The sequence below is a fragment of the Lytechinus pictus genome, chromosome 15, assembly GCF_037042905.1.
Source record: "Lytechinus pictus isolate F3 Inbred chromosome 15, Lp3.0, whole genome shotgun sequence".
Taxonomy (NCBI): Eukaryota; Metazoa; Echinodermata; class Echinoidea; order Temnopleuroida; family Toxopneustidae; genus Lytechinus; species Lytechinus pictus.
Genome location: NC_087259.1, coordinates 28,300,761 through 28,314,737, shown reverse-complemented (window position 1 = coordinate 28,314,737; position 13,977 = coordinate 28,300,761). Strand labels below are relative to the sequence as shown.

The following is a 13,977-nucleotide window of genomic DNA, read 5'->3' as shown; positions in this document are numbered from 1 at the left end:
TTGCAAGAAACTTGCGATGAATTGCAAGTCTATTTTCGTTCCCGAAATCTAGCATAATTATATATGCCGTGCAATTAATTGCAAATTTGCGATTGATTGCTAATCTGCTCCATGAAACCAGGAGTGTAATCTAATTTGCTGAAGTTTAAAGTGATCAATCAACTGTAAAATTGCAACAGAATATTTGCGATTGATTGCAAATATTTTCTTGCAACACCCCCTTAGTCATGCTCCTCCCTGTTTTTTATATTTTAGGCCTATCTATTCAGATTTCAGAGTATTTTTAGCCTACTTTTTTTTTATTTGGTAGAAAAAAATACACGCCCGGCACATGGCCCTACTTTTACTAATTTTCACCAAACATGCCAAACCAATGTTGGGTAGGATTTTACCTTTAGTATATAGGCTAGGTCCTATACAGAGTTAAAAGAAAACAAATCTTACCTTGACCGGTTGCACTAGCGTACCTAAGAGAAAGCAGGGGGGCAGACTGCCCCCCCCTGACGAGTCACAACTCATGCAGGGGACGTATCCCTGCCCCCCTGTTGAGTCACAACTGATACAGGGGACGTGCCCCCCCCCCCTTTTGAGAAGCCTAATTAATAATTTGTAATGTAAAAATGCAATAAAAACAGACGTGTACCCCTTCTTTTGAACCTGAAGACCTTTTTTTTTTTTTTTTTGGCTTGTCAATTTTTTTTCTGGTAAGGAATCCTTTTTGGTTGAAGACTTTTTTTTTTTTTGGGTTGTCAAATTTTTTCGCGGACGAAATATCATCCAAAAAATTTGCCCCCCTTCTGGAAAATTCTAGGTACGCCAGTGACCGGTTGACAAAAAAGTTTTGAAACATCCTAATTCCCCGTCCTTACTTCTACATTTGGCCTTTAAGGGGAAGTTCTCCCTGACAAAAAGTTTATTGTAAAAATAGCAGAAAAGAAATAATGAAAAATATTGCCGAAGGTTTGAGGAAAATAAAAAGTTGTTAGAATTTTAATTATTTCATTTGTGACGATCTTGCGAGCAGATTTCCTACATATTGTATGGTTAAAATCAATGAAATGTCATTTTTTCAGTAAATTTAGAATTGTGGAGTTTTTTTGTACCTTAAAGTTCAGGCTTCAGTACCGGTATAGGCCTATCAATAGACAAATCATTTCGCACTAATTAAAGAGAAACCAAAATTAAAGAGAAACCAAAATAGTCATCACGAACCATTAAAAAAAAAAATGAAATTTATGCATTTTATTTAACTCCGGAGGGGAGGGGGGGGGGGCCACCAATGTATTACATAACATGTGGTGTGTCAAAAGTAAAAAACTTAAAATTCTCATAACTTTCTTAATCTTTAATGCATTTATAACAAACCTTTACCAATATTTTTTGGGGTTTTTTTTCTGCTATTTTTATATCGCGAATGAGTGAATATGGTCCTATATGGTCCTCTTCCAGTTCCAGATCACTGAACTCAAGTGTTCCCATAGAGATAATAGTTTGTTCTATGCGTGTTCCAGACTGAGCATACGAGATCATAGAATCGAGGATCGGTCATTGATTGGTCCGTATTTTGATGTTCTGTGGGATAGATCAATTATTTCTTGGAGAGATCAAGTATTTTTTTATTATTAACTTTTTGATGTAAATGAATTTCTTGAATTTGTTATCAAACGAATCAATATGTATTCAAAAGTTATAAATAAAGATTAGTAAAATATTGTGCTTGATGACATTCTTAAAAATAATGAATAAATATTGAATCTGCATATTTCTTTAAATTGGCAACCTCGTGTGAGGTTCTATGGGTTACATTATCATACCACGGTTTTGCAATTTGGCGCTCGTGTTCAGCAAGTTTACGTGCGAAAATAAACCGCGCCAAACCATGCGATGTACATTTACTCGTGCGAATGTGTTAAATGGACAAGACGAAGGGGATAAAAGTCTATTTTAGACAAAGGTAAGATAACTAGATAGTGTTTACTTAATCATGCAAATATACGTTGATGTTGTTCAATGATATATTGTGATATTCAAATTAATTTTGTCCTGATAAGAGGTGAATTTCTCCTCGAAATTCGTAGACGAAGTTGATGTCTTCCTTGATGGTGACCCTCATATTCCTGGACCCTCATATTCCCCCCAACCCATTCTTACAACCTCCAGAGTTCCAAGCGAAAGGAAGTCGTCCACCAGCTCGTATCAAACTTACTAATCGCTTTGATGCTCTAGAAGATCTTTTGACTATCTCAGACTCGGAATTGTCATCCTCTGATTCTGACAGACCTGATCCTCGTGATGGGCCTGTGTATAAACCTAAGACCGATGGCCTCCTTACCGTTGGTAATTCTAAACTGGCTCAACCGTCTGCAAGCAAGGTCCCTCACAAAGGCCATCAACCCAAACTGATTACCATCTCCAAATCCAATGCAAGGCCGAAGAAGGTAGTCAGGCCTGCCTCCTTTTTCTCATCCTCTCCTGAGGACTGTGCTCTTCCAAGCCGAGGACTGGAACCCGAAGCATCCCAACAAAATGATTCTTCTCGGTCCCCATATCGTAATACTAGCCGGAGTCCCCAGAAATGGCATGATCCTACTCGCAACAAGACCCAGAAGAAGCATACCAGATCCTCTCCTAAGTCAACTGGTACCTCTCCCCCTCGCGACAGAAGTGTTCGCCCCCTTCCAAAGCTCAGCGATTGGATTAATGCCCCCTCTCCGACGTCCTTACCAAACAAGATCCGACACGCCTCTGGCTCACCCCCTGTGCTGAACCACCAGCCCTCGACAAAGCTCCTACAACCTGATAATCAAGATGAATCAAAATCTTCTAGAAGTAGATCTGACTGCGGCTCAGCTGATGACCGACACCCGACTATACCCGATATGTCGACAGCTCCCTTCTCTCCGAAGAGGTTATCTAATGGCCAGCAACAGACTTCTAGTCTAACCGCTGACCAAAATAAGGCAACACCTATGACGATACCAATCCTCTCATCTGACACTGGGCATGAAGATGACTCTGACAAGCTACGCAGCCAGCTCAACCTAAAGCAGCAGATCTCCTTACAGAGTTCCCAGCCACCTGGAAACCCAAATAATGATTGGCTAACCCCCTCAGACGAATCACGCGGTGCCCCGCTCCTGCATACATTCTCACCCAACATGGAAGAGCTATTGATTGATGTCTCAGACAACTCTTTACCCCTTCATGCGTCTGTTGCTGATGAAGACTCGACATGCAACCCAATTTCCTCTGGATTGAGATCCCGTGACAACCTCCATTTGAACTCTAAGTCAAATGATCCTGTCTTCGCACAAAAGCAACCCAATCCCCAACATGTCAGCAATCCAAAGAATCCTGACCAAACTTCTGAATACTGCCCAGACTCTCAACCTAAGACGTCAGCAAGCATTCATCACACTACTCCATCTAAGCAACAAGTCCCTAAGCCCACCCAGTTGGGTTTTCGGCATGGCCGTGCATCCAGTGTGACACACATAGCCTTGCTGGAAAAGGCTTACTTTCTGATAGCGACAACCCTCAATGTTCTGACGTATCCCTCCAAGGTACCAGCATCCACTCGCTCAACGAGCACCCGCCTCCTTCACCATCAAATGATCGAATGCATAGAAGGGAGCCTATCCCTCATACCAAGCCCACCCAACTCGCCCTAGATCACAGAGGCCCCAACCCCCATATCCATAAGGAGTCAATACTTCCCAATGTTAGAAAATCACCAAAGGTATCCAATCTTACCATAGGCACATTCAATACAAGAGGGACCTCTACAATTATTCCTTTCCTCCAAGAAAAATTACTGACAACCGATATCTTAGCTATCCAAGAGCACTGGCTCATTGAAACCCGACTGCTTAACGATATTAGCCAGTCTCACATCGTTTTTAGCAAGCCCGCATCTCAAATGGCTGATGCTTTCTACCGGCTCAATTCTAGAGGAAAGGGTGGAGTAGCACTCTTCATTCGAAAGGACTCAATACTCGGTCACAAAGAAATCCCATCGGACTCTTCCAGAATCCTAGCCGTACAAGTCAAACTCAAGGTGTCTAAAGAATCCCTGACAATGATCTGTTGTTATCTGCCGTGTGGAACTTCACTCAAAGACCAGGCTGACTACCACACTTGTCTTGCTCTAATAGCTCATATCAGATCTACCATACCTGACTCCCTCATCATTGCGGGTGACTTTAATGCAGACATCATGAACTCCTCTCCCACTAAGAAAACTGAGCATCTCCTTCTAAACTTCTTAGACCAAGAAGGCCTCTGCTACCTGAGTTCTGAACTACACCATGATGGTGACTACACCTATCAAACTGATGATGGCAGACAAAGATCTTACATTGATGGCTTTATCGTACCCACCAGGGACTTGGCTCTGTATCAGAGTCTAACCATCACCGGGGAGGATTCTACCAACACATCTGACCATCTAATGGTACTGACTTACCGCCAACAAGCAATGACTCAGGATCATGTGCAACGAAACCTCCCAGCTCACTCTACACTGCTTAAGAGATTAAAGATCAAATGGGGAGCATGCAGCCCCAGTGAGGTTCGTGACAAGTATACCCTTCCTATGGAGAGATATGCCTTTCAGCTTTTTCAGAATCTGGATGATACTCTATTACTGGATAGAATAGACACAAACTATCTCCTATGCAGCTTGACAGAAGCAATGGTGGAGATTTCTCTCTCACTTCCTCACTGCTATCCGTCGACGAAGAAAAGAGGCAAGCCTGAATGGTCCCCTGCTGTTCAAGCTGCCTACAACCAGGCTCAAAGAGCTTGGAGAGACTGGCGTTCTGTAAACCGACCTAAAGCAGGCCATTGCTACCGGAAACATCTACAAAGCAAAAAGACCTTCCGGAGTTGCTTGAGGCAGGCTAGGGCCTCCCAAAAGCTCTCACTATGGAAGCAGATAGAGAAGTCATCCCACTCTAATCAGTCTCTGTTCCATCACCTGGTCAAGAGGAATAAAGGCAGCAATTCTCATCAAACTCAAACGAACACCCTAGAATATGCTGACCAGATCTACCTTGATTCAGAGGTTCTCAATGGATGGCACATCTACTTCTCTGATCTTGCACACGACCCATCCACTCTTCATCAAGCCAATGCAGCCGAAGGGTATATTGACACAATTGAGACTCCTGATGAGCATGTAACTGAAGGTACACCACCCCCTTCTACACACCCAGTCTGGCAACTCAGCTCATTGGACCTCAGAGATGCCATCGCTAGACTGAAATATGGAAAAGCTAGCGGCCCAGACAACATCAGTTCTGAGCATCTGAAGCATCTTGGTGAAGTATCCCGCAGGCTGCTGCTTGTCCTTCTTAATGCCATCCTACATCAAGGACACTGCCCTCAGCCGCTGAAATCTGGCATCATACTCCCTTTTCACAAAGGTAAAGGGAAGTGCACAGAAGACCCTCGCAACTACCGTGGGATCACCCTTACATCTACCATCTCAAAGTTGCTAGAGACGTGCCTTAAACCTCTTCTTGAATTCCAACTCTCCATCAAGGATATACCAGACCAACTGCAATTTGGATTTAGAAGAGGATTCTCTTGCCAACTCACAGCCTTATGTCTGCAACTGATCATCGAAGTTCAGCAAGTTGAGAAAAGGCCTACCTACGTTGCCTTCCTAGACGCTGAAAAGGCATTCGATAAAGTATGGCATCGAGGCTTGCTGAAGAAACTGAGAGCCGCTGAACCGGATCATTTCATTCTTCGAACAATAGAGAGCCTGTATGATGGTATGTATAGCCTTGTCTATTGGGACGGCAAAGTCTCTCCTCCAATCCATATCCAGCAGGGTGTAAGGCAAGGTGGAGTGCTCTCACCTTCTCTCTACACTCTTTTCATTGATGGACTTATCAAGACTCTTCGAGACAAGAATCTTGGCTGCCATATCAATGACCGGTATGCCGGAGTCCTTGTTCTTGCCGATGATGTGGCACTTCTGAGTAACTCTGCAACAGAGCTTCAGGCGATGCTAGACACCACATTAGCCTATTCACAGTGCTGGAGGTACAAGATCAACCCAACTAAAAGCGCTGTGGTGGTCATGCACCCGAAGAAGAATGACACACAGACTGTCTGGAAGATGGGCGACTCCCCAATTTCCCGTAAGGATTGCCACGACCATCTGGGCATCCCCAAGTCTGGTTCTCGCCTAGACCCCACCGACCAGATCATCTCGAGAGGTCTTAAGACATTTTATGCCCTCCATGGCACGGGTGCTCATACTCTGGGATTGGTTCCAACACTGTCTTCTCACCTTTGGAACGTGTACTGCATCCCAAGAATGCTGTACGGTACAGCAATTCTTCACTTCACCAAAGCTATGGAGTATAAGCTGGACAAGGCTCAGAACCATCTTTTCAAGAGAGTCCTTGGGATTCCCAATACTGCGGCTAACGAATGTGTCTTCTTGTTAACTGGTCTTCTTCCCATCAGTGCTAGAATAGATTATGAAAAGCTTCTGCTCTTAGGACAACTTCTTAACCTAGATCAGACCAGGTTTGAGTATGGAACCTTCCTTCTAGCACTGCATGCCAACACCCAAACAATCAAGACCCTCAGGTGTATTCTACAGAAATATGGGATACCACCACTTGAAGACCTGCTTGTCAACCCCATCCCATATCGAGCTTGGAAGCCCACCATCAATAAGGCCATCAACGATCATGTCCAAGCTCAGATGTTACAGGGAGCCGCTTCCAAGCCTTCTCTTGTCTGCTGGACACTGAGGTCCTTCACTGATCCTTTGGAGCTTTACCCCAAGGACCCTCCCTCTTCCATTATCAGACAAGCCTTGACTGTGAGAGCACAACTCCTTACATCAACATACCTTACCCAGTCCAGGCTCTGCAAAATTGGGAAGAAAACAGACCCAACTTGTGCCCTGTGTAAACTTGAAGAGGACACTACAGAGCATATCCTTGCCAAATGCCCACGTACCCTCCACCTACGCAACACTCTCTTGGACAAGATAAGGAATCTCCTAAAGGATTTCCCTTCCTCAACAACCTCCTTCAATACCAGCAATCCCTGGCAACTCACAGCAGCCATCCTACTACCCTATGATGCTTCCCTCCCTCACCCGCTAAATTCCTTGATCCTAAAAGCTACACTGCACTTCATCTTTAAGCTGCATGTCCTTTTCTTGTCCCTTAAACCTGTCAACTCTCAGTAACCTGCCTGTCTTTCAATCCCCCTGGACTTGACATTTACCAGACTCATTAACTCAACTTTTGCAGTGATACCTGCCGATCTCCGAACAGCGGAGGAACTGAAACGAGAGAGAGATTCAATTCTGACTGCATTGTGAATGAATGAATGAATGATCGTGTGTGTCAGCGCATCAGCTGAGTTCTGATCTGACTTCTGATTGCAGTGTTGTCAGTGATTTCATGTTTGTTGTGGTACTGCACATTAAAATGATCTAACTTAAAATAAAGTCTAGAGATTCTAGGTATGATGTACAAAATGTGTTTGATGAGTAAAAGATATGACAGATGATGATTGTGACTGATGCTGCTGATTATGTCTTAATCTTATGACGATGATGATTGACACTCCGGATTGTGATGTGGATGATGATGTGAAGTTGTGAACTCAGATGATTATGCCAGTACAGAAATATGTTTATGGATCTATATATTTGAGCATAGATATTTTTTCGGTTACATATTAAATGCTGTGACATATGCTCTGCCTACGGTCTTAAGAGTTAGACTCTGAGGGCCCTCCAACTAGTCTAACTTTAATAGGTACTGTAGGCTGTAAAAGACCGGAGAAAATGTCCATGAGGGCTAGGCCTAACATAGTCTAGGCCTAGTTAGGATTGTAATCAGAGAGTTTTTTATTTTGGTTCAGAATATTCAATAATGTAAAGATTAGGATGAGCGGTTTATTTTGTTTCGAGGTTTATATGTTTGGCTTAAAACTTGTATGTTGATTTTCCAGCAGAGCAATATTGTCGCCGTAGAAAATGTTGCGGAACCATTTTTTTAATACCCTTCTAAACTAGTAAAGAAAAAGAAGAAATATAATCATAGCCAACCCGGAGCCATTCCAAATCCCAGAATCACCAACCACTAATTTAACTTATTAAGCTTATAAATTTTGCTCAGATTGACTCTTAAATATCTAACCTGAGGCTGTAGTTTAGGTACAGCTCTTATTGGTCTTGAACTTGATTATTGATCAAACTCTTGTCAGATTTCTTTTCCGCTAGTTATGATATGCACTGCATTGTGCAAGCATCAATCTGTACACAACAAAGTCCTACTAAGGAGATTGATTAATTCTTGGCAAAAATTTATCTTAATTCTAAATTAGACTGCTAAAATGAGTAGGCCTAAGTACTTCTTTTGGTCAAGTGGGTTGGTAGTAATGGCAGCTCTGCTGTTAAAATTTGGTCATATTGTTAAGATTTATTTTTTTCCTATCCATTTCATGAATTTCAAGATACTTTGCAACAGATTAGTTTTTTAAGATGTAAGAAAGTCAAGTCCTCACCCTTCCCCCAGTATTAAAAAGATTTGAATAAATATAGAAAATAAAAAAACTATAAATTTCATCAAATTCAGATTGAAAATAATCTCGGAAGTAAATGACAAGTTTGCTTATTCTCATAAAACAATGATTGCATCTAGTGGTATGCAAATTAAATATAATGCGAGGCATCTGATCATGATGGCACCCATTCACTATATCTTTTGTTTCTCTAGGTATTTTTTCAATAAAAAATAAAATTTCTATTTTTTCCAATAACGTAAAGATATGGTTTGATTTCTCATGGAATATGATTATCATTGCCATGTATTTTTATGGAGATCATTTTTATCATCAATTTGAAATATTTGATGTTTCATAACAAAACACAAAAAGAAATAGTGAGTGCATCCCTCATGTACATGTACATATTGACCAGGATGTGCAACTGTTTTGTGAACATGTACATGTTGTACATGTAAATAGCTAAACCAAGGAGATATCACTCTAACCAAAGTTACATACTGTATGTTACTTTATTTTACGTCCGATTTTTATGACATTTTCTGGTCCATGCTTGGTTTTTTTTCTGTTGAAAATGAGCTTGTTTTTTATGTGAAATTTGCCTTTGAATTATAATTGTTAGATTTTTGGAATAGTTTTTAAGCCTTTTTCAAACATATATTATGGCCATTAATTTGCCAGTTGCATTGCCATTTGTTTACTTACATGGAAACTGCAGTATATGTGACAGAGCATTGAGGCGTATTATTGATATGAAAATAAAAAAACTTATCTAGAGAGCTGTAGTATCAGTTCATCAGAGAATACAAAATTCTTTTCAGTGCCAATTATTTGAAAATTCAAAATGGTTTGAATCGCTTTAAAATCTATATAAAAATTAGGTACCTGTACATGTAGGTATACATTACATTTACGGTATGTACAAAGCATTATTACATACATGTATGCTTGTAAAGATGGTTCTTCACTTACTTGATTAATATAGGTTTTGGGGACAGCTTTCTTCATTTCACTGATGTACATAAATGAGATTTATTATTACTTTCATGTATGTCAATTTATTGATTTTAGATTGCACTGATGAATTAAAACCGAGGTATACACTGTAATACAATAAATGCCTGTGACTGTCTTCCTATAGTCTTTGAAAAGTGTGAAATTTAATAACGTGGTGTTTTTAAAAACAAGCCCTTTCCTCCACCAACCTATTTCGTTACTGATGAAATTGTTATGTGCAATGAGTCGGTTGCTTGACAGTAAAATCGCCAATCTGCTCTGACAATCAATTTTATTGAGTTGTAGTCTGTATGGGTACCTTACATGTACATGTAGCGTGACATTTAATAGGGAGCAATGTCTGTAATAGTTTTGCTTATATTTATCTGGCTTGTTGGAAAGTGTGATACTAAATTTACTGGTATCAATACTAGATTGCATGGTTGCAACCTGCATACAAGTGCTGCTTAGCTTTCCATAGTCCAGTCATTATTTTTGAAAAAAATCTCAACACAATTTGCAACCGAAATTATTTCAGATTGGTCTTATTATGAATCCAAGACTCCAAATCATAGAAACATGTCCATGTAAAATGGTTTTAAGAATTCTGAGTGATTGAAAGATGTATAAAAATAAAGAAATCTGACCCCAAATTTATTTGTCAAGAGAGAATTGATACAATGTTTACAACTCCATTGGAGATATTGGGAAAGGGGATGGATACACTTTGATGATGGTAGTGATGATGATGATGATGGTGGTTGTGGTGGTAACGATGATGATGATGGTGATGGTGATAATGATGATGGTGGTTGTGGTGGTGACGATGATGATGATGATGCTGATATGATGGTGATAATGATGATGGTGGTTGTGGTGGTGACGATGATGATGATGATGATGATGGTGATGGTGATAATGATGATGGTGGTTTTGGTGGTGACGAGGATGATGATGATGATAACGATGATAATTGATGATGTTGATGTTAAATAATAATGATGATGAATATTAAATAATAATTTATATGTGATTATGATGGTAAATAGTGATGGTCATCTTGACCATAACACACAGGTTTACTCGGGCACAGGCACATATACGCGTTCCGTTGAGCGCGTAGTTTCAGGAAATGTAGGTCAGGCAGCACAGCACGTTATCTATATAATGGTTCAGATTTAAAAAAGGATGAACTACGTGTACAAGAACTAGATTATTTTTTAACTAGGATATAAAACAACAAATATACCAGGCCTTTGTTTAGAAAGTATAGAGAGAATTACATGTATTCATCCTCAGTTGTACTGGCAAAATTACTATTTTTCCCTCAGGGCTTCGTCCCTCTGGAAAAATAGTGATGCCAGTCCAACCTCAGACAAAATAATTCCCGCTATACTACTCAAATCCTTGTACATGTATATTTGTAAACTGGCCTTCAGGGATAGATTACTAATAGTAAAATCACTTTATATGTCATAAATGTACACTATATGTACACTCCATGCAGACTCATTCAAGCCCCATCATTGTTTCAAGTTGCAGCATACAGTAGTATTAACACTGCAGTCAGAAGGTCATGTGACTGGCACATGTAGATAGGCTGCTCGTAGATATTGGAATGAGATTGAATGTGATCGCTACCATCAGAGATGCTGGAGATTGATGCGTGTGATGCATGCTTGCTGTGCAATAACAAGATTCTGGCATAATGCACTCCCTACTGTGTGCGCATGACATTAGAAGTCTGTGTAATTCAATTTAAATCAAGGGAAAAGTGTGATTTCATCATGATGGCTGAACAGTTATCTTATAACCTACATGTAGGGTGTAATTATAATACAAATAGTCTGAAAATTTTTGGACAATAATTTTTTTCTGGTGATAGAGGAAAGTGTTGGATAATGAATAATGCACATTAGATACATGTTGAACTGTCTTTACTGTACTTTCTTTGATCTCATGGTTGTCATGTGAGAGGGAGTTCAATAGTCCTGTTAAAAAAACCCTCTGGATCTGGACACTACTGGTTATAACGGAAAAGAAAATGTTCACAAAATTGAACAATACTTACACAGAATTATTAAAATAGATAAATAATATCTGTGAAATGATTTTTCAGGAAATGTATATTACAGATACCTGGTAATGACAAATGAAGATCAAGGTGTCGATCCTTCCACCTGTTATTGATAAATGAACTACAATACCTGGACATCCAACTGTTGCTATATTTGACAGACCTCTGGCAAGCCTTCTGGATGCCAAGAAGAACATGTGCTGTATGTACACGTAACTTTGAAACAGGATATTTTATTGTAAATAAAAGGAGGGATGCCATTCTTGCCTTAGCTTTATAGTCCAATTCAAACGTAAATAATGTTGTTCCACATCATGTACACCCTGTCACTGTTACTATATTTAGGTCTCTTTCTTGAATTACGTAAATTTGAAACTCTGTTGGTCTGTAGACAACTACCTTGAATTCCTTGTTGGTGCTATTCTCTTCTTAAGTCTGCTGGTCCATCTTCAAAGTTGTATGCTTCTAGAGTCTAATACAAGAAAATAAGAACCAAAACAAAACAATTCATAAACTGGTTTTAATCTACATGTAAGTCCCTCAAAAAAGATACGCAACTCAATTATGAGGGCTGATATAGTTTTTGTGACTGAGGTATAAAAGATGTAACTGGTATCTTTGAAATGCTTAATTATTCCTCTTTACAATGATGTACCATCTGCTGTGATTATTATGTAATCATGGAATGTGAATATAGGGAAAAGTCAGCAAAATGCATTATTTTCTAACCAGAATCTCCATTTCTATAGAATTCAGCCATGCAGGCGATGACAGTGAATGTTTTGCAATATTGTCAGTGTTGAATAAAAATTCAGTTAAACAATGAAACTAACATCATATTTTTTGTTTAATTCAACATCCTAACACTTTTTGAAATAACAAGGTTCAATATTGTTCCAAACACTTTCAATCCATAGCGCAAATGAAATACAGAATGTGTGGATTTTCAGGCATCAATCATTCAAACTCGGTCCATCCTCGAAAGAAAGAACAAATTTTTCAACATATCATTTTTTACATTGCTGCATATATGACTCATGATTGTAAAGAGGATAATTCATGCTTTACAATGATACCACTTTTACATATGATGGCACCACTCAAACTAGAGTTGCAGAACTTTTTTTGAGGGGTTTAGTTACCCATGGAGGAGGAGGTCATAGGTCATATAGAATTGGCAACAATCGTCTTGATCGATCAATACCTGCAAGATACTTGAAAGGTGTTTGGAAATATATTACCAAGTGGGCCAATGAAAGGTCCCTTCCACAGTCCACCAAGTCTGCTTGGCAAATCAATAGAGGTGAGAAAACGAGATGTGAACAATGAAAAATCAATGGGATTCAGGGGGGTAGTGCCTTCCTATTGATTGATGGTAGACTGGGGGTATAAAAGACAAGAAGTGCCGTAGATACATCCTCTGTTTGGCGGGATCTCTCGTGCCTGGAGTGACAGGCACTCAAAAGAGGGACTCTCTTTATGGTTGGAAATGGCCGCCATCTTTTAGTAATATTTTTCTTGTTCTCTGGGTTTCGTGCAATAGGAAGTTATGAATCAATATATATTAAGGTAAGACTGTTTTTCTGTGGTATTTTGTCTTGTTTCTACTCTTTTGTTCCTTCATATAGATTCATAATATTGCAATGGACTTTCTTGTTTGATGTTTCTACATCAGCTACTGAGCTCGCACAAAATTGACAGCAGAGTTTTGTATGTTTTCTTGTTTTGTAAATTCTTTTCAATCTTGCCTTAGCTTGGCCTATTTTTAATTGAACGCGTGCTATACTTTAATATTACACGTACTTGTTTTAAAATATTTACATCTCACATACATCCTATGTATGTGCCATGTGTGAAATGGACTCAATGGCAGACAGAATGAGACAGGATGTTTTATGGTAAATATAGTTCTATACTCTTCCAATTAGAGTAATTGATTCATTTGTACCAAGTTTTTATAGGAATGAGCTTTTTACAAACAATCATCGATATGGATATTCTACATGTCGCTGTCTAATAAGAGTAGAAAATCAGTTCTGTTTACAGGTTCATACAAATAGTTGGTATTATGGTGATTTTCCAGGCTTAAATACAATTTGACACTTCATCCATTTAGGCTATATTAATGCAAAAATTAATGGTTTAGCTTGCAATACACGTCTTTAATATAACACAGCCCCATGTTTAAAAAATCCCACAAGTGCAAGATATGAGCAGTTAATAGATACCATCATTATACCTTTAATAAATATTTAATTGCAATTTTGTTTAATTAGATCTTATTATAGAAAGTGGAACTAGTGTGCTTGTCATCTTGCAGTTTGTCTTCCTTGCTTTCGCATACATCAGTAACA

At 39.4% G+C, this 13,977-nt stretch overlaps 2 protein-coding genes across 2 annotated transcripts in view; both read left to right on the top strand.

The window, feature by feature from the left end:
- The first annotated feature begins 3,919 nt into the window (after positions 1–3,919).
- Positions 3,920–7,222, top strand: LOC135156775 (uncharacterized). Its single transcript, XM_064110059.1, has one exon. The coding sequence runs from the start codon at positions 3,920–3,922 to the stop codon at positions 7,220–7,222; it is 3,303 nt and encodes a 1,100-aa protein (XP_063966129.1).
- A 5,784-nt stretch (positions 7,223–13,006) lies between these two features.
- Positions 13,007–13,977, top strand: part of LOC129278035 (influenza virus NS1A-binding protein homolog) — a 36,307-nt gene continuing 35,336 nt past the window's right edge. The window contains exon 1 of the mRNA XM_064110094.1: positions 13,007–13,192. The gene's annotated coding sequence lies outside the window, so the exon portion shown is untranslated. The remainder of the gene's footprint in view (positions 13,193–13,977) is intronic.